The sequence below is a fragment of the Falco cherrug genome, chromosome 10 (assembly GCF_023634085.1).
Source record: "Falco cherrug isolate bFalChe1 chromosome 10, bFalChe1.pri, whole genome shotgun sequence".
NCBI lineage: Eukaryota > Metazoa > Chordata > Aves > Falconiformes > Falconidae > Falco > Falco cherrug.
The window spans coordinates 20,593,765-20,619,991 of NC_073706.1; the positions used below are offsets into that span (position 1 = coordinate 20,593,765).

The 26,227-nt window shown below is 41.6% G+C and overlaps 1 protein-coding gene across 5 annotated transcripts; it reads right to left on the reverse strand.

Moving 5' to 3' along the window:
• Positions 1–524: 524 nt before the first annotated feature.
• On the reverse strand, positions 525–26,144 carry CTTN (cortactin). Of its 5 annotated transcripts, XM_055722438.1 has the most exons (17): positions 25,993–26,144; positions 22,751–22,834; positions 22,257–22,330; positions 20,752–20,881; positions 17,358–17,468; positions 16,593–16,647; positions 15,984–16,094; positions 15,094–15,204; positions 14,381–14,491; positions 13,035–13,145; positions 11,270–11,325; positions 10,095–10,164; positions 9,421–9,569; positions 4,116–4,205; positions 3,833–4,022; positions 2,867–2,938; positions 525–2,299 (listed from the first exon to the last, which is right to left on the reverse strand). In XM_055722438.1, the coding sequence occupies exons 2-17, from the start codon at positions 22,832–22,834 to the stop codon at positions 2,163–2,165; spliced, it is 1,662 nt and encodes a 553-aa protein (XP_055578413.1). In that variant the 5' UTR covers positions 25,993–26,144; the 3' UTR covers positions 525–2,162. The 5 variants fall into 5 exon arrangements, with proteins under 5 accessions (XP_055578413.1, XP_055578415.1, XP_055578414.1 ...); XM_055722440.1 differs by lacking the exon at positions 15,094–15,204; XM_055722439.1 differs by lacking the exon at positions 13,035–13,145 and having other exon boundaries at positions 25,993–26,143.
• Positions 26,145–26,227: the final 83 nt, after the last annotated feature.

Below are 26,227 nucleotides of genomic sequence, written 5' to 3' on the forward strand. Positions count from 1 at the left end.
TGAACTAGAGCAAAACAGCTTTAAAGCGATGGAAAATTTTATGTGACCACAACTGATGGCTGTGCTTTCAAGAGCACTCAGTGTCCTGCAGCCATCGGTATTCCCAAATGCCAGGAGCAACTCTTCTCACCTAATCCACAGCTCCCCGGTATTTTTAGCAGAAGTAACAGGCACATACAATAAAAGACAAAACAGCTCCTGATGCAAAGATATTTTAAACAAAAAATTTAAAATTATCTCTCCTTTAAGTTCAACTGAAGTCTAATTTTGATCTAAAATTTCCACATGGGAGTAGGAGTAAAAGACAAAGCAAATGAGTTTCGGAGGAAGGGAATTACTTGGAAGGCAGCAGCAGCCTCAAGGAACGCAGGCGCCCTTCCCGCCAGCAGCAGGCATCATGCAGCAGCTCTCTGGAGGAAGCATGGTTTGCTGTATGCAAGCTGGTCCCGGACAAGCTGGAGACAAGATGAACTATCCAAAACAGACTGACAAAGCAATTTAAAAATACAAAACTATTCCATGCAAATGGTTCAAAAAGTTTATTGAATATTTAATTTACAAAAAAATCATATCCCTATGAGGTGTCTATGCAAAATTGGATAAAATAAACTGCATATAAAACCCAACCCTAGTAATGCAAATACAACACAGAAATGAGGCCATGGAAAGGAAAAAAAAAATATAATCATGACACACATGTGACATTCATTAAGGATTGTCCCAACCATCCAAGAATTGGTTCAACATGATGCCTTCTTCCTAGATACGTTATACATTTTACCGTTTTATCCAGGTCTTCTATAGTCCATTGATTCAAATCTACGGTTTATAAAAATCTTTTGCATTCTTTCTTAGCTACTACACCGGTTCTGCCATTCCCATTGTGATCAGAAGGTGGAAACAGACAGTACGTACATTGAACATGTGCACTATTAGACGCAACTTGCTTATCTTTGGTAGGGACCCTACATCTGCAGTGACTTCAGCTTTCTAGAACAACAAGAATTTCAGGTTTAGTTTTGGCAAACAACAGGTTTAATTTTGCTGTTTAGTAGAACATTACTGGCAGTTTCTGTTGAACATACAAAAAGCATAGTTGTCTCTTGTATGGTTTTAAAACTGAGATCATTTATATGGATTTTAAATCTAATTACTTATATTAACATTCCTTGACTCAAATATGGTTACATAAAATGTCATTACCGCACAGCAGGCCACTCCTATGAACAAAGGATGTATTGCACAGAGAATGCAACTGCAATTCCATCCCGCCTTTGCTCTTCCATTTAAAGCCATGAGACTTATCCTGCAGGTAGTTACACGGATTTGGATGCCAGTTTCCCTTTGAACAAGTAGGAATCTTGTTGAGTGACTCAACACTCTTATAGTAACTTTTCCAAGTTCTCCTGGGAAAAAGGAGGGTGAAACAAACAAAAAAACCTAAAGAAATTTGGAACAGTCAGTGCTGGAGTGTTTGCAGCCCTCCCCTGGGATTACATGAACAGGAAAAAAAATATTTTAAAAAAAAATATATATATCAATGAAAGAGCCAAGGAACTTCGCTTTATAAGAGAAGGAAAAAGTAACCAGACTGTTTCCTTCATAACATTAATATTCTACAAATATTGGACAGTATCTGATTAACTGCCATTAGCTGCAACTTTCAAGCATTCTCTTTGCTTTGCCAAGCTCTATCTGGAAAAGGAAAGAAAAAATTACGCACCGCCCCAGCCCCCCCCTCCCGCTTAGTGGAAATGCAAGCAACCTGCATAGCCGTGATTTTCTTAGCTGAAAACATTTAGTGGAAGACTAACTAGACTTAAACACTAAGTAAATCTGCTCACTTATGAGTAAAACATGCAATATTACAACAGACAGCTAATTGTCCTTGAAAAGGCTTTTTATGACAATTGCTAATTTGGCAGAGAAGAAACGTTTCCAAATGCATGAAAATCATCTTAAGAGCCTTAGTGAAGAACACAGTAGTTACAATATATTAGCGATTTCTGTGGCATAAACATTTTAAAAAGCATCAGCAAAGTATTAAATATAAAAGCAATATGTATATACCCCTCCATCCTCAGAAAAGCATCATGATTTGTAGTGTATTAAGTCAGATTTATTGACTGGGGAATTAAGGCATAACCAGTAGACAATAGTCTTTATTGTCTCAGCTCCACGTAATTTGCGGGGAACAACCCATATCGGCCTTTGCAGACACCCCTCCACCAGCCGTCATCGATCATTTCTATGTTTGTGATGATGTCATCTGGGTCAAAGGAAATCTCGTCATCACCCGCTGCAGAGAGAGTTGAAGAGGCTTACTCAGTGTTCACCCGGGAGCAGTGCGCTACAACCGACCTACCAACCCACCATCGCTACCGATAACACAGACACCATCAGCCTCCTCTTTCCCAACAGGGCGTTTGAAACAGCACAGGGCAGCGGCAGCCTGTAAGGTAGACGCTTTCTCATTCTCCGGAGTGAGAGGTAGATTCTTACCTGCTGCACTTCAGGTGTGTTTCTAACTTACTGCTACCTGACACACTGAGAACCGCTTTCTTGAGCTCTCCTCAGAATTAACCAGTCACGACTTTAAACAACAATGTATACCAAGAGTTTAACAAAAGTGTTAACACTTAGGTAAAAAGGATTTTGAAAACTCCCACCATTTCCAGGAGCAGCGGCTAATAGTTTCAAAAGTGTCTCAATGCTACTGCTAAATCACCAAACTCCTAACTCTTCATATCTTCATTTCAGATATTGCTGCAAGACACTACAAGATGAAAGGCAAAGAAAAAATCCAAACTTATCTAGGCAGAACCGAGTTCTCAAAGACAAGGTTAAAAACAAGAGCTTTGCTTACCAGCTTGATAATCATAAAGGGCTATGGCTGTAATTCCAAGTTCATTTTCATATTCATCATAAGCATTTTCTTCTAAAGAGAGAGAGAGAAGAAAAATTAAAAGCAGGAGCCACACTACCTGTCACCCCGAGTTCTTTTCTGTGGTGGTACTCCTTTAATTCCACTGCTAACCCACACAGGAAACAAAAAACCTTTGCAGTTTTTAAGCCGTGCTGATGTTCCTTCTCAAATGAGTTTTTTTCCTAAATCATACACAATTAAAACCCGAAAGGAAGTGCTCACAAGTAGGCATTTAATACCATGTAAAATAAAAACAACTGGCCTTATAACGCTTCAGTAAAATGTGACAGAACAACTGAACCCAGGATCACTGTGTAAGAGACTATTCAATACAAGTTAAGCGTGCACGCTGGGGGCGAGAAAGGGGCCTTATAAAATTCCCAGGTTTCTGTACCAGAGCAAGTAGGTTCACTCGTCACACCTCGCTTAGGAACCAGAAGAGGTGAGAAAACAGAGGAATTCTGAAGAACCTTATTCTTGCAGTTTCTTTAGTTTCAGTCATCCTTACTCCACTTTCAAAGTCCAAGAATTGCTGACAGTTTGTCGCTTGGCAGGCCAGCACTGGCCCAACACACGTTTAATCTCCGTCTCTGTGCCTCATTCTCAAGTTGAGCTGCATTACGTAGGGTGGAAATGGCTACCCCAGAGCTCTTTTTGAACTGATACCCTAGAGAACACTGTAATTATTCCAACATCATCTCACAAAGGTTAAGCAATTTCAGCCTTGCTCTAGCCATATCTTAATTTCCTAATTAAGGTTTGTTGGTGGAGAATCTAAAAAGTCTCATCAGGCTAAGACTGTAGAAAACCAGGACAGCGCGCTACCAGCACAACCACTCATTAAGTAGTTGCATAAAGCAATAATCTTCGTCTTAGAGGGTTTCAGATCAGAAACAAAAACCCTACCTGCTTGGTAATGGTCACCTGCCCCTGCCACTTCATAGACAGTCTCTGGCTCATACTCTGCCTCTCGCTGACTCACTGCTTCCTGGTAGTCTGACTCTGCAGCTTTGTAACTGGACTCCGGCTCGCATTCAGCTGAATATGTTGCGTTGGAATTCTTGCAGGCAGGCTCTGCTTCATAGGAAACTGCATCCTGCAGAAATACAGGTGAAGTTTGTCAGGGTTTTGTGAAAAGGTTCCTATACCTGGGGTCAGTAACTAGGTACCAAAAGTGATTCTAACAAACCTCATAGACTGGGCTTGAGGGTGCCTTCTGTTCAGCTGGCTGTGCGGTAGGAGATGGCGGTGGAGTTTGTTTTTTGGATTTAGCTTGCTCCTAAATTGAAGAGAAAGAAAAACTTCAGTGCAGTTTAACCACGGATGTCATGACACTGAACAAGAAACAACCCTCCACTAAGAAAGACAGACAGCATATTCTGCAATAAACTGATGCGAGCGGGGAGCAGAAGGCAGCTGGGCTGGACTGGCTGGATCGTTAGATCTGCCTGAAGGTTTAGACTAGCTGTCCGGTAAAGCCTCAGAAATACAGCAGAGCAGAAGAGAAAAAAGCAAAGAAACAAAAAACGCACAGTATGTATGCATGCATGTGTTTAAAAACAGAGTACCCTATGTTCTTTGGCATGTTTCCATAGGGGCTGCAGGGTTTCTGTGTTCAGTATATTCATTCTGTTCATTGGCTGGCTGGGCCTCATGTCCTGTTTTAGCGTAAGTTTATAGAACCTGAAGCCCGCATGTTCTAATTATATAACTGATACATTATCTTTGATGAGAAATGATCCTGCAGGCTCTTGCAGGTCTGCAAAACACCTGCCAAGGCAAAAGACTGAGTAGCTTAGAAAAAACTAGGTCTTACAGACTGACAATGAGGGATTCAAATATTCAAAAGAGTTATACATGGTAGAAATAAAAGCAGTCCTGCTATTGTGTTTGCGACACAGAGAACATGGGTCTGAATCAAGTGTTCTGGCACTCAGGCACTTCACACTGTGCCATCCCACCTGTGAATCAGAAGGCAAATCCACAATCATCATTAGGAAGCCAGGATACCATAGTGCAAGAAATGCTTGCATGACTTAAAAAAAGACTGCCAGCTATTTCATTTTGCCTGTCTTTACCACAGGGGATAAGAAAACCGTGGACCTAGGTCCAAACTTCCTTCTTTATTGTAAAAAAGAGAAGAGAATACGTATTATGGGAGACTGTGCACTCCATCCATCAAACTAACTCCACAAAGGATTCTCAGAAGAAATTGTACTCCAGAGATGAAGTGATAGGACTCTGCTACAAAAAAAAAAAAAAAATCTTCCTTTGTTTGTCACAGCTCAGAAAAAATACACCTAACAGCAAGTGAAGCATGTCTAGAGAACAGAGCCAGCTTTGAAGACAATTCAAAGCTTAGTGCTGTCCTTTCTGGAAAAAAATCCGGTTTGATGCAAACAGTCCTCCCCCACTTTTAACTCCTGTGCTACAGATAAAAAAGCAGCACCAAAGCATTTATTAGAAGTCAAATCAATGTCAGGGGACAAATTAAGTAGTATCAATCCATTAACATCATCAAAGATGGCAACAGTTCGAACACTTTGGCCTAGGCAGTGGGTCTCTGCAAAACAAACGACAGTTGAGGACAGGCACAGCATAACTGCCGTAAAACATTCAAATTGCATGGTACCCCCTCAGGGTGGGGTTCTTCCACACTGCAATGCTCCATGTGAAAGAGCATCCTGCCTTGTTCTCTAAGGCAGCAGAGGCCAGCTAAATCACGAGGCACCCATCAGTTCAAACCAGCAGTCAAAGAAGAAAGAGCTGCCTGAACACCATTTGACTATGTGACATATGTGAAAAGCAAAACAGAAGAGGATTACCAGTAAACAGGGCTCTTGAAGGACTGCAATCCATATGCACATTGCCATTGTGGGAGTACATATGCCCACATCTTAAAGTGAGAGAACTTTCCCTCTGTGCAAGGAAGTTGACTTAAAAAATAAAGTTCACTTAAGTCAAAGTCCATCCTCACCCTTCACAGTATCTGTGGATGGTGTGGCTGACATCCCTCCCCTTTCCATGCTCAGCTTGTGAGCGTGGGGCAGTGCAGCCAGTGCCATTTCAGTTCCCCCTTAACCTCATCCTCCCTCCCTCAGTGTCTGCAGAATCACGCAACTAACCATGGAGATGCTCAGTCTGGAAGAACATTAATCATCTGGTTATGGTGAAATTCAAGTATCAGCTTTGGAAAAAAACTTCAAATGTGTCCAGGCAACAGAATCTTTGATGAAGCACAAGAAAAATCAAGCATAACTGCTTGAATTTAACCCACACTTAAAGTAAAAATAACAGTAACAAAAGAAATTTCTGAGACAGAAAGGGGTGGGGACTAAGACATAACAGTGCAATGACTCACGAGAACCTGTGTTACTACGTTTAAATCCTTCTGGAGAACTGTTTCCTCAGCAGAAGGAAACCTCAATGAAAAGCTGAAATGGGTTACAAAAGCCTAAATTCACCACCCTCCATCCACAGATCTTACTTATGAGTATACGATTACCCAAAAGGAATGGCAAGAGAGCTAATGGAGAAGCTGAACTTCTTCCCCGACTCAGCCCAGACTACAAACCCGTGCAACAGAAGGGAGTACTAAGCAGAAAGCCTGACTACTCTGGCAAGATACATATGATCAATCATCTCCTCCTCACTGCTTAAAAGAAATGGCTCCGACTGGGTTGGAATAGGAGTAGCCTAACGCAGAGCCACTCAGCATCTGGAGCATTGTTTCAATGGAGGATTGTTTCAAGATGACGTGAGCGAGAAAGACAAACTGTTACACAGGTCACACCGAGAGAACTGAGGGGGTCACTGAAAGGTAAAGGCCAGTACCAGAAGTCACAGGCCACACGGGGACGGAGCCAGCAGGGTGATTAGAAGGGTGACTGACAGAGTGGCACCCTGGAGCAGGCTCGCTGACCTCACCAAACAGAAAACACTGAATTCTCAACTTCAGCTCTTTATCTCTTCCCCTCCCAGCTTTATGAGAGTGGCAGGTGCTGTGTTAAAGGTGTAACATGTTTTTCTCCAGGACAGTGAAGAAACCCAAATAGCAGCTGGGGGTAGGTATTAAAAGCCCACAGGGATGAAAGGCAGCATTAGAAGAAATCACTGATACACAAAGATGAACTCCCGTTCATCTTGTGATACATGTGTGCAGTGAGCATAAGCTCACACTCTACATCTTGAAGTTGCAAGGGAAAAAAGTGATAAGGTGAAAGAAAAAAAGAACAATAACAAAAAAGCACCAGCCACTTTAGATGGAGAGACTAGATTTATCCTATAAAGCTAGCATTTCCCAGATTTCAAACACAACTCAAAAGGAAGTTACCAGTTTTCAGGAGTCAAACAACACAAAAGATACATGAGCCATGCAATTTCAGCACAGCAGAACTACAGAGCTATCTCAGAAGCAGCGCTGGCCTGCACACCTCTGAACAGCGGAGCAGAGAAGCCAAGCCACGGAACTGGGAGGGGAACTGATCTGAGCTAATTAGATGTTCCGTTTGTAAGGGTTAATTTTCCACTTGCGTGTGACTGTACAGATGCTTTGCTGGCATAAGGAACAAGGTGGCTGTTACCACCCCTGCTCATTTAGGCTGGCTTAGTTAATGTGAAGTAATGTGCAGTTTCACTGCAGCACATTTTTCTTAGTTTAGGAAGGTCGGAGCTAGGTTACCATGAGCTTACCACGCACTTTGTTTTTCATACTTGTAAAACAAATTATTTATATCAAGTCTAAATTTGTGATGAATTAGACCATACTGATGGAATGGGATGAACACCACACTGACGTCCTGTAGCAGCATCCTGCTAAGGGGAAGTATCGACCACATCTGAGAAATCAGCCACTGGGTCTGCCCCATTCTTGTTAGGCAAAGGACTGAACAGATCTGAGAAACCATCTGAGAGTCTTTCCTGGATTCCAGATGTCTCACAGAGAACAGCGAGACAAGTTCATGTGCAAGATTTATTAGTGGGGTCTGCAGCTGACGGCATACATCGGCTCTAACAATGAAAGATACTTTTGGTGGAAAATAAAAACAAAAGAGGAGAAAGAGAGAGAGAGAAGGAGGAAATAGAAAAACTCCTGCATAGCCAGCCAAGAACAGTGACGAGGGTCCCAGACAAGCATTCTCCTCTGGGAGGGTCTTTTCAGCATAGCACGTGGCAATGATGAAGATGATGAGATCATTTTTCCTGTGCATCTCCGAGTACTGCGTGCTTTTCATCAGAACCTGCTCATCTCCCTATTGGTTATTCCTGCTTGGGACATTATCAGCACCAGTTGGAGCATGCTATTTCAGTATCAGTGTTGCATTCCAGCTGGCTGGTAAGTCTCAGTCCACATGTCTGGCTAAATAGCACTTATTTAGATTTAAAAGACTATTTCTTTTTGTGTCCTATGCTTATGTCTTCTCTAGTATAAACTAATACCTGTAAAACAAGAAGTGAAGGAGGAGGGGAAAAGAGGGTCTGCTCTTACACCAGCACCAACTGCTTCCTACTCCCTGCCATAGTATCAGAGTTTACAAGTATGAGGCCATGAAATCAGAGTAATAGCATGAGACCACATGAGACACTGCCACAGAGGCTCTCGACAAACACTGCCACAGCAGCTTGCATGAAAGGTTACACAGCTGCAGACTGTGTGATAAGGTGATGATAAGGCAGCTCAGGCATCGTGTGGACAAAGCAAGGAACAAGACACGAAGGACAAGTTACTATTAATGTACGAGTCCTTCCATCTCAGCAGCAGAGTTCCACCAAATACGCAAATTCTGTAATGCACATAAGATGTAGTTTCTGACTAAGCATTTCCTGGAATTATTTTGCTGATGAGTAACATCAAGATCACTAAGTTTTTAACCATGCCAACGCTAAACTAATTTTCTTGATTTCCAGTCTAAGACTCATTTAACATTTGGAAGTTTACTTCCCCTAATCTCATGGGCGTGTACTATACCCATGGGTGATACCATCTCCATCTTCCACAATACCAATTCAAAAAAAAACCCCAGCATCACCAACTATCACCATGGTGTTAAACTTCTTGAACAAGTATTCACCTAGGGCCTTTCAGGGACTGCATGTCTCTCCCCTTATGAGCTCCTCAAAATATCCTCTGAATTCGCTATTGCCTAAGTGAATCCGGTATTACCAAAAGGCAGAAGTACAGCAGGAAAAGGTCAGGCTGCAAAGACTAGTGGTCAAGACCAGCATACATATTTTGAGATAGACTAAATTAAAAAATTACATACTAGCACAAATGTTAACCTGTCACCCTATCTGATGTACACATGGTGCATGCTCATAGATGGCTGCAGTCGCAATCAGGTAAAGCACGGGTACATACAGAAACACACATAAAGAGCTTTAAAGCCTAGCTGGAAAGAAGGAAAGCATCTCTTCTTAAAAGATTCTCTTTTCTCCCAGCATTGCGTTGAAACACACTAGACACGCTGTTCAAATGTGATTTGAATCTCACTGACCTCCAGTTTCCTTCGAGCTTCCTCCTGTTCTTGTTTCTCCCTGGCCATTCTTTGCGCTCTCTCAGCTTCTGCCTTCCTTCGGTCTTCCTGCTCTTTTTCCTTGGCTAGGTTTTCAAAATTAGCTCGGATGCTGCTTGTTTTATTAGCAACTGTAACATTTGAAAAAAAGTCAAAAGTGGTTAAGGTTCTGTATAAAGGTAGCATGGAATTAGTTTTCGGTACAAATTTCTGCTAGGATTGAACATTTTCTGCTTTTCTGCTGCCTGCACTCACAGACCATTCAGGAAAGTCCTTCCACCCTTCTTTCTCCCTCTCCCCTTCCAAGCCCAAACCTCTTGTGCACCTGCTCTTACATAAAAAACACTGCAACACCTTCTCCCTCCTCTCCTTCACTGTACAGTCTCTACCACTCTGCTCTGCTACTCAGTCTATTCTCTACTCTGATGCTTTTTATTCTTCCTCCATCAACTCTGATGACCCTCAAGAAAAAAACCACAACCCACAAAAAAAAACAACAAACAAAAACAACCTCTAAAAGGAGGAAGGAGAGAGTAGTGGAGGTTGCTAGAGACCTGCAAATACAGCAGTTCCCCTCCAGAGAAACCATATGCAGTAATATCCTGGGCTTTGAACATTACAACCTCCAAAGAAAGGATTTGGGGCCAATGCCTTACCAGCTTCTATTGGCTTGGTCTTCTGATAAGTTGATGCTGGTTTCTCAATATCTTCAAAAGTTGCTGCATTCTATCAGTAAGGAGAAGAGAGTGCATTTAAAAAACAAAAATCAATGAAGACATTCAGACAGCTTCAATCCGTGACATTTCACTGTGATACTGCCCCTATGGCTTTTTTCAGAACACTAAAAACAAAATCAGGAAGAATCAAAACTTGACAAATGGAACAATCCTTTCTGTAAGTCAAACTACATAGGAATTCATCTTTAGGAGCAAGTTTAAACACATTAAAATCCTATTTATTAAAAAAAAAAAAAGTAGTCTATGAACAGACTACCCATCCATACTAAAAATGAGGCAATGTCCTAAATATTTATTGTGTAGCTGTTGCGGTTCTAAGTCACATTGTGCAAGATTTCTACCAAGGTAAAAGAATCCATTTCCCTTAAAGAAGCAGATACTGCTAAAACAGAGGTATTTTGAGAACAATATTCAAAATACAAGTGTTTTTTTAAATGAATGGTCTTGAGTCCTGAAGCCACAAGTGAAAAGATCCTATGGACTTTCATACTCTGCTACTTTCTCATTTTTAAATGTCCTACATGAAGATAAGAATAAATTTGTTCTGTAAATACATCTTAGTGAAGACTTTTTCATCTTCTAGTTTTTTAAATTCAAAAATGGACAGGTAGGAAGGGGATATCAGTTGCCCTGTCTTTCACTGTTACAGAATACTAAACCAATTTCCTCTAAAGAGCAGATTGCTGATAATGAAAGTGGACAAAGTTGCTAGATATCAGTCACCTATTTCAAGCAGTCCACTAAAAGGATATCCTCAAGATATAAAGCATTAGCTAGTTGTTAGAAGACATGTAATTGTGGAATTAAAGGATTTTCTCATTCTTTTGTACAAATTTTGCTATTCTTTCATTCCACGCTTCAGTTTTCCCTATTTAATATGCATGCATACACACACTACGCACACACACACACACATATGAACTGGCATCAGCTCCATGTGTATAAACTTACTTTTTAAAGTTTTGCAAGAGCACAGAACTCTGCTGTTAAACTGGAGAAGTATCCAGAAATGAAGAGCCGAACACTACAGATCTAACCAGACTATTTGGTATCCCTACAGACTATTTAAGTCATAGCTCTTTTACGCAACTTACCTTATCCATCCGATCCTTCTGTACACCGTACTTCCCACCAAATCCTTTTGAATAATCTAAAAGCACGATAAAAAGGTTAGAGTGGGGAGTTTGTTGTCCCTCCCATTTTTTTCTGCCAAACGCAAACAGCCATTTCAAATGCAAAGAGCCATTTCAGCTGCATGCAGAGATACAGTGACAGCCGCCAAAGAAAATGCAACTTGTTTTTTGATGCAGAAAGGATACATAACTGCAAGAGCCTTCAGGTACACCAGCAGATGACAGATTGTGGGCAACATGCATTCTTTGAGTAAACATTAAGCTGAGGATTGATAAGGTAACAAGCAAGGAATAAGGGATAAGCCCTTCTAATGCATCACTTCTGTAACACAGCCTTTCACAGCACCAATTCTTAGCCCTCTGCAGTAATTGTATAACCTAAGCCATTTTGCTTTGCTCCAAAGAGCGATATCCAGTCTTCGGTGACCACAGAGGTGTTTTTTTTCTCTTTAACTTGGTAAATTATATGAATGGCAGGAAAACATAACAAATTTCTCATTCCAGTGGATTTGGTCGTGATAGCCAACTGCTGAACACTAAAGTCATTGGAGACAACTCCTGCTCTACACATGGAAAGGGGCAATTCCGCAAGACAGCATGAACCTGCAACAACTCACGACCACAGAAATGGGGTGGCCGTGCTATTCCATACCACCCCAGAGCTGCACACTCTTTCTCGCACCTGATGCTGACTCCAGCACTTGTTATATCCAAAATCAGTTTAACTCACTAGTGGCATTAACAATAAAAACAAACAAACAAACCCAAACAAGAGTGGCTTTCTGCTCTTTCTAGTGAGTTGCACTGAGAGAAACATCTGACAAGCACCAGAGCCAGCGCAACAGAAGCAGCAAGAGTGTGTGGCTGGAAAAACCTTTCTGGTGGCAGTGAGCTGTAGGAACATGCCCTTAGACTCTATAGATGGAGAGCCCTCCCTGTACGTCCCTGGAATACAATTACTCCTCCTCTCAGCCCCAAAACCACTTGGGTCCCCTAGCCAGCTATTTTAGTGCTCGTACTTGGGCTCAGCTAAGGCACATGAATTTGTGTCACTGTAGCACAGAAAAATATTGACTATCAGAATGAACAACCTCATTTTCTTCAGCTTTGTATGTATTTTCAGCCAGAATAAATGTACTACACTTACATTTTCCTGATCCAGACTTCTCACTTTAAGATAACGGAAAACCAGGAATTCATGGTTTGTACCCCAACTATTTCACAATGAATAAAGAGAGCATTATAACAGTATTTGCTCACCCAAGAACCAAAAACATTCCCTAGTTCTTGTTTTAAAGACTACAGTAATTTTAAAATGATCATGCCATAACCTGTTGCTTGTTAATGGTTACATGCACAGTCCTTATCTGAGTTTTTTTCCACCAATTTATCCAGTCAAAAATTCACATTTAGACTCTAAAACTGTTAAGCATGTCATTAACATCATACTAATAATAGTGTTATTAGTATCATATTGTATGTATAGCTATTACCTAAATGCATAATGATGTAGAGCTGTTAATGAAACATTGGATATCTGTTTCCTGAATACAGGCTTGCTTTATGTAACATTTTAAGAATAAAATGGAAGAACATTGCTAGATCATGTAGGAATAGAAGCGCAAGAAAGTGCCTGCACATTACTAGCATCGTCTACTTGGACAACTATTTAAGACTGTGTGAGAAGTGGCTGCACTGTTAAGAAAGTAACAAGTGAAAACGGTGCCTTGTTGAGATTCATGCTTGGCTAGTTTCTCCTTGTAATCAAACCCCACAGCAGATGGGTCCTGCCTTTCTGTCTGTACACCAAATTTCCCTCCGAAACCACTCTTATAGTCTGAAAAAGCCACATGTAATAAATTAAAATGAAGGGAGGAAAATAAAGTTTAGTCAGAGACACTAAAAATAATTTTTGCAGTATCTTCAATTACCAATAATTTTGGATGGTGAAAAAAAAAATTCTCCACACACTTTTGCAAGAGTAAATCAAAAGTTGCCACTTGAGATTAGGAAGAGGTCAACATGATTTATCAGACATAAGAACACCATTCTGAAGTCACAGAAAAAAGCACTTTTCAACATTTTTCATACATACTGCATAATGCACTTGCATTTGATCAACATGATGAACACAAACACACAGTATGTTCACCAAAACAACAGACAAAAGGATACAACAGAATAAAATGAGCTTCCTTCATCAGCATGGTTAACATTTGTACACTAGATATCTGACTTCTAAAGAGGTGTTAAGATAGGGTCCACAGAGACTATCCTCCAGGTATTCCTACACAGTGTTGTTTGAAAGGAGTATTACTGCTGCCGCACAGCTTGAGGAAAAAAGGCTGTCAGCTAAGAGCTACAACCATTCCCTACCGCTGCCTTAGAACAGCCATTCTAATACATGGTATTAAAATGAAGGCACAAAAAACCAAAGGGCTTCAGGTAATCCTCTCTCAACAGATCTTCTGTAGCATCCAACAGAACAATATTCTAAGGACCACTTTTAATTTCTTTAATTAAAAAATAAAAAAGGAAAATAATTTAATTTCTTTAATTTAAAAGAGTGGTAACAGTCAGAGGGCTGGGAAGCAATCGTTATTTTGCAACTTTTCTGCTGGGTACCAGTATTTCATAGGAACAGGTGCCTCAGACAATGCAAAAGGACATCATAGATACCAGATTTCCCCTGCATGAAGACAGGGGTATACATAACAGAAACCACAAAAGGAAGATTATTTGTGGAAAGTACAAAGAAATTGCTAATTTGTGGCTTGTGCAACTCAACTGAAAAAAGGAAGAAAAAAATCATCCAGGCTGCAGACTCATGAAGCTTCTCCAGTGAGACCTTATCATTACGTCTCAACCTTCAAGGACTCGGGATTGGATGTGTTAAACCTGCTCTGCAGATACCAGTATAACCAGTACCATTCAAACACAGAAAAAGGAGACTCATGGCAGCTACTGTAAGGCATGGCTAAAGATACCAGGGAAGGAGGGTTCACACAGCGAAAAGAAAAGTCAAAACAAGGGAGGGCAGAAAGAACAGCAAAGAATTGTGAACTGATATACCTTTCTGGGATTCGTGCAGCTGCACTTTCTCCTGGTGATCCCAGCCAAGCGCACATTTGTCTTGTCTGTCTGTCTGCACACCAAACTTGCCTCCAAACCCCTTTACATAATCTGTATGCATGAAGTTTCAGAAAACATTATTGCAGTCCACGACTGTAAATGGTACTTGATAAAAAAGCAGTAACATGTTATGGCATAAGCTGCCCTGTCATTACTGATATGATCTTTCATGCTTTTTAACCCGATACACTACCTCAACAGAGGGGAGGGACACCCAGTCAGTAACTCTAGGATCACAATGCAAGGAAGCACCACAAATCCAGTGAAGGTTACAGCATACAGACTCAGTAATATTCAAAAATCTGAAGAATCTGATGCACTTTCCACCTAAAGCCATATAACATATATATATATGCATAATGTAGATGTATAAATAATGAAGGACTTGATACTGTCTCTGAATACCACAGAGATCTGTGCAGTTGCACGTTTATTTCAGTAACATCCATAGAGACACAAGGTCCCTTGGAAACTGGATTGTGAGACTCAGGGACAATTTACAATACCTTCCTTTTTACTTAAGGGAAACAAATATCTGCATACAAAAAGAACAAACACACATTTACCACACACAAAAAAATAAAATTAAAAAAATCCCAGGTTTAAAAGGCTGATTGATTTGAACTAGTATTTTTAAATAAGATAATAAAAACCTTTCTGTGATTCATGTTTTTCCGTTTTGCCTTGATATTCAAAGCCAACAGCACTTTTGTCCACTTTGTCCTTGTCAACACCATATTTACCACCAAAGCCCTTGGAATAATCTAGAGATAAGAGTGAAGAATTTTGTTTATAAGTGTTCAATAACAAAATATTACCTTGAAAAATGGTGACAATCAGACCTGCAAGATTCTCTCAGGATGGAAAACAAAACAGCATCACATGTAGTTCAACTGCTGGTGAGATCAGCAATCGTGCTACTTGACTTCTTGATAAAATTCTTAGGACACTTTGAGCAAAGTGAATTTCAAAAACCGTGTCAGCAACAGCCTGGATGCTTTTAAGGAAACACCCCCTTCTCCTCTTTAGCATTTCTAGAGTGTAAACATTTCTTTGAGATAAACAGAAAGCAGATGGCAAAAATGTCAAAAATTTTCAATAAAATGGTTGATTTTTTATCAGATATGCCTGCAAACCTGTTTAGCAACACAATATTAACTCTAAACACCACTAACTCTGACAAATGTTTTAACCTACAAACAGTTGATTCTTTTAGAAACACTTCTCTGTTGTGCTTAACAGTGCTTACAGTCTCACTATTTTAACCCACAGCTTTGCAAAAGAAGTTGTAAAAAACCTCCAGACAAACCTATGTGCCCTGCTTCCAAAGAAGTGGCAGTTGGATCATCACTTGAAACCAGTCAGAACCTATGTTTTAGGTTTTTTTCAAAAGTCAAAGTTTTCAGCAACATGAATTGTATTGTGTTAACTTTCAGCAGGTAAGGAGTGCAACGGCTGTAAAAAATCAGTATTTTACAACACTGCCTACCATGAATGCCTACTACATCACAGTACGAACTCACCAACGTGTGCATCTACTCACCCTTCTGTGACTCGTGTTTCTCAGTTTTACCCTGGTAATCAAACCCCACTGCACTCTTGTCCACTCTGTCAGCCTGTACTCCGTATTTTCCACCAAAACCACTTGAGTAGTCTGCATTGAGAGGAAAGAACAATAAAAATGAAATGAAAAAGCTTTTAATGGAAACATTCTATCTTAGCAATTGAGGGGAAAAAATTATTCCATAACTGAAAAATTAGCACACAAAATTAAGTTTAATTTTAAAAACAGAAAACAAGATGGACAACAGTCCTATAGTTTACGATGGTTCCTCTTAACTCTACTCCCCATTTCCAACAGGGTACAATGTAGCAGCGAACAACTCCCAGTCTTTCTAAAATGTCCTCAAACCTCACTTCTAAAAATAGAAAATTAACACTCATGATGACACACTATTTCCTTCTCTTAAAACACCATCAACTCATGAAATTGCTTTGAAATTCAGTTTTTCACCTTCTCTTCCACCCAAACCCCTCAACATGTCTGGCAGCCTCACTAAACGAGGTCTTTTACAAAGAGTAAAAGAATAGAGATCTATTTTATCATTTATAAAAACATATATGTACAGAGGCGACCACCTCACCACTTTACCTTTTTGGGAGGCATGCTTCTCAGTTTTTCCCTGGTATTCAAATCCAACAGCTGACTGGAAGAGAAATAAAATTGCATGTGTGACAAAGAGTTAGATGCTAGTAGAAAAAACACATGCACTTCAGCAGATAAACAGCACGGGAAGTTCCCATGTCTTTTCATACTGCTCTGACCTTCTTGATTGGGAGCATAAGTACCTACTTAACTTATAGGCCATATTCATTTACATGATAATTTAGTACATGTATTCATGGCAAGGGTTTTTGTCATCCTTTGCCAAAGCAAATTGTACTGGCAACAATCTCTAATCTTGCCAGGTTCAGCAATTCAGTACAACAGGAATTCAGCACAACAGGAATTCAGCATTTCCATGCAGTAGCTGTTAACAGCCTTGGAACAGGACACCAATTATCCTGCCCAGCAGCTCATGTTGCAATACATGGCAAACCATCCCCAGATCACTCCTGTAGCATTCACACCGATTTTATGCTCGCTGAAGAACACAGCCTGGCTAAAAGGCATATTTTAACATCTTTCTTAGTTTTCTTTTCAACTCACCTCAATTCCCATAAGGTGTTTTTTTTCTATTTTCTTTTAAACAGTAATTTATCTCCATAACAGTCAGCATTAGTTTACTGCTGAACTTCAAATACAACAGGAAGACCAGACCCCATCAGCACTTTAAGGTACTGGAATTTTTCAGCTGTATGTACAAAACGAGAAACCTTACTGTGAGTAGCTGCAGTATGAGATGAAATGGCTTACCTGGTCAACTCTATCGGTTTGTACTCCAAACTTGCCACCAAACCCTTTCACTGAATCCACTTGGGAGCAATGTTTAGAAAGCTTGGATTGATATTCATGGCCAACAGCTGACTAAAAGAAATTGGAAAGTTCAGAAACAGCCAGCAGTTCTATACAGTTCTGTAAGTAAGAGAAAACACTGCACCAAGTAACTTGAGGATAAGCTTCATTACAAATATGCATCGCTGCCACTCATCCTATCGAAACTAACTGCCCTGAAAATTGCTACTCACTTGAGAAGTTTTTACAAGACCGTCACCATGCTACCAATACAGCCCAGGCAAGGGAAGTGCCAAGAAAGAGTCTGACAGCAGTGACTGTATGATTTGTTGGGGTTTTTTTAATGCTCTGCATTTTTACTTCAAAAGCATAGGAACAAAAGCGAGAAAGATACAGTCTTAATGGTGTTCATGTGGAATTTAAAGCAAGGATTAGTTCCAGATAAAATACACAGCCTTGTATCTAGGCATACAGCTACGGATCTGTTTTAGCTGACATTACACTGCAATCAAACACAACTACGGCTAGGTTCTTCCATTGACTTTCTTTTAGGGAGGCACCCTGATCTTCTGCACAAACCAAAATTAGGGACCTTCTCTTTATACTTTCTTCTCACTTGCAAAACGGCATCGCAACATGAAGCAACACATCCACATCAAGAGAGTGCCCCATGCCAAAGGTATCCCAACCCTGCAGTCTCCCATTTGAGCCTGGCCCTGGAACTGAAGCTGAACAGAGCAAAGTCGGGGCAGTTACATCACACGGTGCCTGGCTTCAGGTAAGACACAAGACTATGTAATTACACACCTGAAAGTACATCCAGAGCGTCTGCTAGTGTTGCAGTAATCTAGTGCTAGGACACCCTTCTAGATTCTGGAATCAATGCTACAGCCTAGCACCTTGAGGGCTGCTACATAAAGTAAAAGTAGCTTTTTCTTGTCCAGTGGCAAAACTGAGCGCTGGCCAGAGCAACCTGCAACTTTAATCTAACATCTGAGTCTGGTGCTGAAATGCATACTACCCCTGTCAGAGGCAGAAAGAGAAGCCCCTACAACCTGCGCACACAGCCATGTCCAGACTGAGGGGCTGCACCCTGTGACAGGCACCTCTCCGGACACACCACCACCCCCTGTCCTGCACAGCACCACCGGTTCCAGCGCCAGACCGCAGGGGCAGGCAGCACCTGCGGCCGCAGCAGAGTGCCCTCCAAGCAGCTGCCCCTAGCTCTGACCTTTGAGGAACAAGAGGCTGCTTATCTCGTACCAGTATCAGACAGCTGGACCAAGGTGAATTAATTTGAGGACACAAGGTGTCTAGAAATGGTAAATAACTCGCCTTTTACAGTATTTGCTTTTTTTAACGCAGGTGCTGGAGCGAACGTTCCCAGCACACAGGAAAGGAAAACATAACTGCATAGAATGGCTGAAGTAATTGCCAGATAACAGAATAAGGACATCAATAACAGGACATTACCTTAATTTATAAGCAGTATAAAAGCTCCTTTCTTTTCCTGACTGAAAGAGTCATACTCTTGTTCATTTTGCAGGTGTTCTGTAGTAGAGTAACTGTTAAAGGTCACAGAAAAGGATCCCACCTCCTTCTTCTTCCTGTTACCCATTACATTTTATGGAAGATGTGAAGCTCTGAAAATTCTAGGGTTTATGTGGTTTTACATGATCTCTCTTTTGTTACACCAATTGAGGTAGGCAAGGTTTAAGCATGTTCTTTTCTTTATGTGGTACCAGAACTTTCTGCATTTCATCAAAAACCAAGCATTACAACATAATCCTTTTTAGAAAAGACTTAGGAAAAGATTTTTCTTGAAAATCTGTATTTCAGAGTAAACTGCCCTCATAATTCCTCATCACAATACACTGCTACATTGTAAATGAGTTAAGGAGGTCTGGCATATAGAATACTATAACTGCACATTTTAAGTCAGCATGAAGGTCTTGTCCTAAATGCAGCAAAAAAAACGTACCATGACAACACGCCAGTACCACTCATTTACTGCAGGTGAGTCACACCTTAATACCGGCACACCTGCACAGAGCCACACATAACTGTGAAGGAAAGATCTCAATGGTAAGGTTCTGGAACAACAGTTAAAAGGAAGAAAGCTTTTTGAAAAAAATAAATAGAGAATGTCTCCAGCATCACACCCATCATGCCTTTCTTGATGATTAATTCTGGCCTACAGGAAACAGTACTCACTTTTCTTTCTTTTTTCCCATGGACACAGGTGAGGGATAAACTACTGTCACTACAGAGCTACAGAGCTGCAGAACAGGCCTAATGGTTTAATCTGCTCAGCAATTCCTTTCCCAGACTCAAAGGTTAGGTTAGCCTGTTTCAAAGGCCCATTGAGAATTATACAGCTATTTACTCTGGAAAACGGGAATCCAGCAAAAATTTAAGGCTGCAAAATTACTAAAACCCCAGAAAGTAAATAAAGTAAGAAAATAAAATCATTCTTTTTCTGGAAACAGTTTGGCTCATTTTAACAAAAGTACATGAAAGAAACTAGAAGTTGATATGCCTATCTAATTATCACATGGCTAATGGAATTCCCTTAAGAATTATCATTTGTTTTGTTAATAGGGTGTAACAAACAGCCATCAAGTCCTTATGTAAAACATTACCATCTGACCGAAATACAGTAATTTTTTTAATACTTGGATTATTTGTCACTGTTCACAGTTTACCACTGTTTAAGAGAGCTGCCCTCTACTTTAAAAGAAGCAGCACATCTTTTCCTTCATTCTTTCTTCATTCTCTACATGCAGAGAAAAGCTGGCACAGCGTCAAAATAAAAAAAATACTGGATTTATTCATGTATGAAGTACCTTGTTAATTTAGAAAAATACATTTAGGAACTTGAATCTTAACTCCAGGGGAATCTACCCAGGACACAAGCATGCAGACTTGCTCTAAAGACAGAGCAAGCATCAAACAAAACCATGTGAGGCCGCTGCACATCCCACAACTTCTCATCACTTACAGATTCCTAATGTGCCACCTGAAATACTTGTTCCTGATATTTCAAGTGCTTTAGTTCAGTTCTTTCTGCAAAAGCATCTTGATTTAACTGGGTAACAGAGCACGATGGCCTGACAGATTTGGGTAGTAGTGTCAAGTGGCACAAGTGCCTTTGTTAGAGCCATTTAAATGAGTCACTGCTGTATATAACTTATTTCATGAGCTGAGTTTCTATGTCTCTGAACCTAGCAAGGTTGGAACGACTTTGCACCTTCAACAAGCTTAACTCACATATATAGTTGTGCAGGCCACAGGCAAGGCAAGGCAAGGCAAGCCAAGCCGTATAATATCATCCCAGGGAAGCACTCATACTTACTTTATCCATGCGATCTTGTTCAACACCGAACTTCCCTCCATAGCCATGGGAAGCTTTTGGTCCTGTTTCAAGCTCCTTCTCTTTGAGGTTCTGGTGTTCTTGGAATACATTCTCTCTCAGCTGATGAATACTTTAAAGACAGATAATTAAGCAGCAAGTTTTACTAACAAAGTTTCAGAAGATAACTTCAAAAAGATGCAAAAGAAGATGATGATAAAAATAGCATCTTAATTAAAAGTTGGACTACTTGTATTTTTCAAGCCCTTCCCATTTTTTCCGTGCACAAAGCACTTAATCATATTCCATGAAACAGAATTTATTTCACTGCAAAATACTGACTAGAAAAAAAAAAAGAAACCACTTGTTTTAAGACTAACATGCTAACATGGAAGGGTATTATTTGAACAATCAATTACCTAAAATGTGTATGTGCCTGAAACATATCTTCTTATGTCCTAATTTAAGTTCTTTCCAATGCTTTTTATTCAGATGGCAACTCTTCAGAATAGGGATCATCTCTTATCACACAGTCCCTATGCTAACGGGACTCTTAATTCCAACTGAGCATTCTGGACACAACCGTAATGCAAAATAAGGATGCGAGGAGCCATGTACCTGCTCTTCCCCAAGTGTCCCTTGTAACATGCAGGAATTGAACTTACAGTAATGCAGGCTACATACAAGAAGGATACACCGAGATGGTAATTTGTACCTTAAAACACTTCCCACCTGAGTTTAAAGCCTCCTCAGGAGTAATTCAGCCAGTAGGCGTCCCCACTGCACACCACATAGGGCAGAAAAAAATTGATCCCTGAAGTAAGCCACATAGCTCAGTCTCTCTCTGTTTGCAACACCGATGACATTTATTCTTAGCTTTACACCACCAGGGCTGACGCCCCAGAAGTACACAAGTAAAAGCAAAAAGAACAGCACAATGACAGATTTCCTAAAAACACATTAAAGTTAAGTCTTAAGACACTTTTCATAAGAACTACAAGATTCAGAAGATGGATTGTTTCTGTCTTACATAGCCCTCCATGATGCATTCATTTGCGTCTGTGCCAGAGGACTCAATTTGTTACTTTTTCACAATTTTTACAAGTTCGGTAGCAGTTTTCTAAACAAAGCCTAAGAACTGAGGGACCAAATGTATCCTTAAAGTACCAAACTGGAGCTGCTCAGATCACCCAACAGAAACTTCTCCCCTGGCACTATTTGCTCTTGCACCAAAACTGAACAAAGAAACTTTCCAGACACAAAGAGGTAGTAAAAATAACATTTCCAGTTACAAAGACAGATTTAAGAGTCCCTATGCCGTATTTCTGATCTTAATTTCAGATCCGAAGATACTGACATATTTGAAAGACCAGCCACCCAGCAAATAATCAATCTTCTTCAGAGACTCTCATTTTAATTATGAAGATACAAGTAACCGAGAACATGAGTTGATTAAAAGTCGCCTGGGATTATGACTATTAATAAATTTAAAAAGAGAGCTGCTTTACTTGATATGCTCTTGATGGCCAGATCCTTTCACAGTTTTAGCCCCCCAGCGCTGTTCTTTCTCACTCACGTCATTCTGCGAAGGACACACATAAAAAGAGTTAAAAACCTGAAGACATTACTAGTTACCCACGCTTTAGAGTTCACAGCAAAAGCCTTCAGACGTCTGCAAGATCAGAAGAGTTAGAAAAGCAGCTACTACCACCTTCACTTCTCTTCTGCTGTGAGCCCTGTGCTTTGTCTCCTGCTGAAATGCACAGAGCACACACTCAGCCCCAAAAGGCTGCTGCTTCTTGATGCAGACCTATTCTGTACAGGCTTCCCTGAGGTACCCAGCCAAGACAAGAAGTTTTATTAATCACTCGCAGGCACAAAATGTGAATTTTCCCTCTTTTCAGGAATATACTCCTATCGGTTTATTTTGCTGAAGAACTGAAGAACTACTCTTAAACATGTTACGCACCTCTGCTGAATCAGTAAAATTCAAAAGCCATACCACAAAATCAGGATCTGTCTCCCAGTCATCAGCTCCATCATCCTGACTGACAGAAACGGTGTGGCCTGCAGTAGCCTTCCACATCTGCAACACCATCAGAAGAAAAAGTCACATTCCAGTCACGCATCAACTCATTTTATATTACATATAAGCTGATAGAGATGCAATCCAAAATTCCCAATAAAGTATGTTATTTAACCACATAAACAGAAGCTATATTTAGAGTGAAAGTGATTTCACTGCTCTCAGGCTGTCTTCTCAAGCTGGTTTGAAAACCCCTTTTAGTTTTCCTGTTTGCGCTGCAAAAAGGTTAGGAGCAATCGCTGACGTGATTTCAAAGAAAACAAGGAAGTTTTTCCTTGCTCAAATTAACATGTCTTCTTCACACACTGCACTGAAAGCCTTCTCTTCAAACAGGTCTCCAAACCAACATCCACCTCCAAAGACGCCTGCTAATTCTAGATCCTGTGCGTATATTTAAGGCGTAGGAATAAGTGTTTTTTCCCCCAGCCATTAGTAATGATGAACATGATATTGTTCATTAGGCAGTATAACCTACGTTATACCTACACAACCTCCTGTGTTGTGTAACAAGTTTCAGTATTATGAAAGAAATCCAAACAGCTGTATGAATTTGCATGCAATCCAGGCGTCCAGCTGCCTGCAGTAAGAGAGTAAACGAGTCACGGTGTTTCTCAGACAATTACTTGTGAAACACCTAACTCGGCACACCTTGATGGACTTTCATGGCAAAAAGAGGATGAGTGCTGGAGTACTGACAGCAGGAAGCAAAACTCATAAAAAGCAAGCAATAACATCTAGAAACAATATTCAATGCTTTCAAGAGGCTCATGATTTTGGGCATCTCACTTTCTGGAAACCTTATACCCTGTAGAGTATCAAGTTGGATGCTTTTAATTAACACTTTTGCACGTGACTAGCGAGCAGAATACCTGACCAGCGTGGTGTTAGTGGCTGTATTTTATACACTTTGTTCTAGGTAAATCAAAACAAATAAATTCTAAACAGCAAAACCAAAACCACAAAATGCTTTCTGTTCTCACGGTTTTTTCAAGCACAAGAGTCAGAGGAAGTACTTCCTTTTTTCATTGTGATTCCACTAGAACTCAGTTCTTCAACATACCATCATTCCGTCTTCTTATTTTATCCTTCTAGTTAAGAACTTATTATAAGGATGATTATCATGGACTATTTCAAGCATAACTCACCATGTGGAATGAAAACTCCCTTTTAAACACATAACTAATAATTCACAGGTAAAGTGCACAGAGAAAAAAAAAAAAAATCACTGCTTGCTCTACAGCCTGACAGAATGGGCTGATAAGCCAGTTTTATGGAGCATTTCAGAAATTTCAGGACTAGTAACAAGAATGAGAGCAACTGAAAAACAGACAGTCCAACACTGAGGTAGCAAAAGAGTAGCCTAGAAGGAGGGTGTAACAGCAGAGCAGACTACTCCTGACGTGAGTAGCACGTTTCCCTTTTGCTTCTTCAAGACTCTCCAAATTTGTATGGCAACAATTAAGGAGCTAGCATTTATTGTATTACTTAGTATCCAAAAATTTGTGAGACTACGTGGCTATAATACAAACCTTTAAAACACTGGTATTTTATCATTCTCCTCAGAATATCCTGTCTAAAGCCTTCTCTCACGCAATCATGTCTCAGGTTGTCCTACTCTTTAGGTTGCCATCTAGCCTTTACTAAAATCAATCTCTCACACACACACAAAAAAAGCACCAGGACTGAACCAGCTCAATACTCAACAGCAAAATTCAAGTCCAAGTTCTACCTTTGTAACCAAACACAAACGTATGGCCGCTCCTAAGAAGGACAGCTCGTATCCCTCCCTCCATGCTCCACCATGCCGTATGCTTTGGAAATCATTTAGAAACAGAATTCAGGTGACAAGAGCTGAAGTGCAGGTACACATGCGTATGGTTACTCATTTCATGCAAAACACAACTGGTTTTCCTCAAGTACTTGCATTGACATGTTTCATTTTGCTTTGTGGATTCAGCTGTGAAAGCTAGATCCTCATGTCTAGATTTCTTTGCTTCTTCCTCAAACCCTCACAACAATAATGAATTAAAGGATTTCACACTCACACCCTTATAAAATCCACTACATTTCTTCCTAAATTATGCACGTCGCCGCCAACATTTTTCCACACTTCAACCCTTCGTTCTATAAAGTGAATTACAAGAGGGAGCAAAGCAGCCTAGTAACAAGGGAACTCGGGCAAGACCTCCAATGTGGTGGGGAGCTAGCAGGAATAGGCCTGATTGCCACAGCTGCTTGGCATTCTAGCATCTCTTCCAAAGCAGAACGTGGAAAAACACCATCTATTTATGAGTCACTGACTCACATGGTCGAATTTCTGAAGGAAAAAAGAAAACGCTATGGTTCAAATGCAAACCCAGGCTAAATATATGCTTTGAATTTATCCGGCCAGCTCTGCTCCTCACTGCTGTTATGACTAATCCGCAGTCACACCATCCTCCCATCCTCCCCAGCACCTTCAGCGGCACCCCGGGAACTCCCCTCTTCCCCAGGGCCCTCGGACGAACTCCTGGAGGGAACAAAGGGCGATGCCAACGCTTGGATGCCCAAAGGCAGCACCGCAGGCGCAGAGAAACGGGCAGCGGCTCCAGGCCTCCACCGAGGCTCGGGGGGGGGGGGGGGGCGGGAACGGACACGGGGCGCTCGCCCCGGCCTGGCCGCCTGCTGGCGCCCCGCGGGCCCGCCCCGCGGCGGGAAGAGCCAGGGAGCCCCCTCTCCTCTCTGAGGGAGCGATGGCTACCTCAGCCCCGGCCCTCGCCCCCTTTTCCCCTCATCGCCTTCCTCCCACCCCCCCAGGCTCGCTACAGCAGGCGCTATTTCTTCTTGCAAGTTACCAGCTCTGGGGCCTTTACACTCAGCTTTATAGCCTATAAAAAAGAACTAAAAAATAAGACGGGGAGCCACGTAGCCCTGGCTCGGCCTTCCAGCAACAGAGCCACCGGCCGCCCCGCCGGCCGCCTCAGGGCGTCCCGCGGGCCCGGCGAGAAGGGCGCCCCCTCAGCGCGACGCCGCGTCCCCCCGCCCACCTGGGCCGCCACAGCCCCCCCGGCCCGGCCCAACAAAGCGGCCCGGCCACCCCCGCCGCCCCGCGCCCCAGCCGGGGGACAGCCCCGCGGGCACAGGGAGAGCCCCCGCACCCCCCTCCCCGCCGCGCTTACACTGGCGCCCGTCGCCGCCTCCCGCGGCCGCCGCTGCCCTGGCTCCCGCCGCTGCTTCCCGGGCCGGCGGCGCCTGCTGCAATTTCCGCTTCTCCCGAGCTCCCACTTCCTCTTCCCGCCCGGCGGGGCGGCCCCAGGTGGGAGCGGGACCCGCCCCAGGATCCGCGCTGCTCCGCCGCACCACACCGGGCACAGCGCGGAAGGAATTGCTGAGTTCTTATTTTTTGACTCCAGA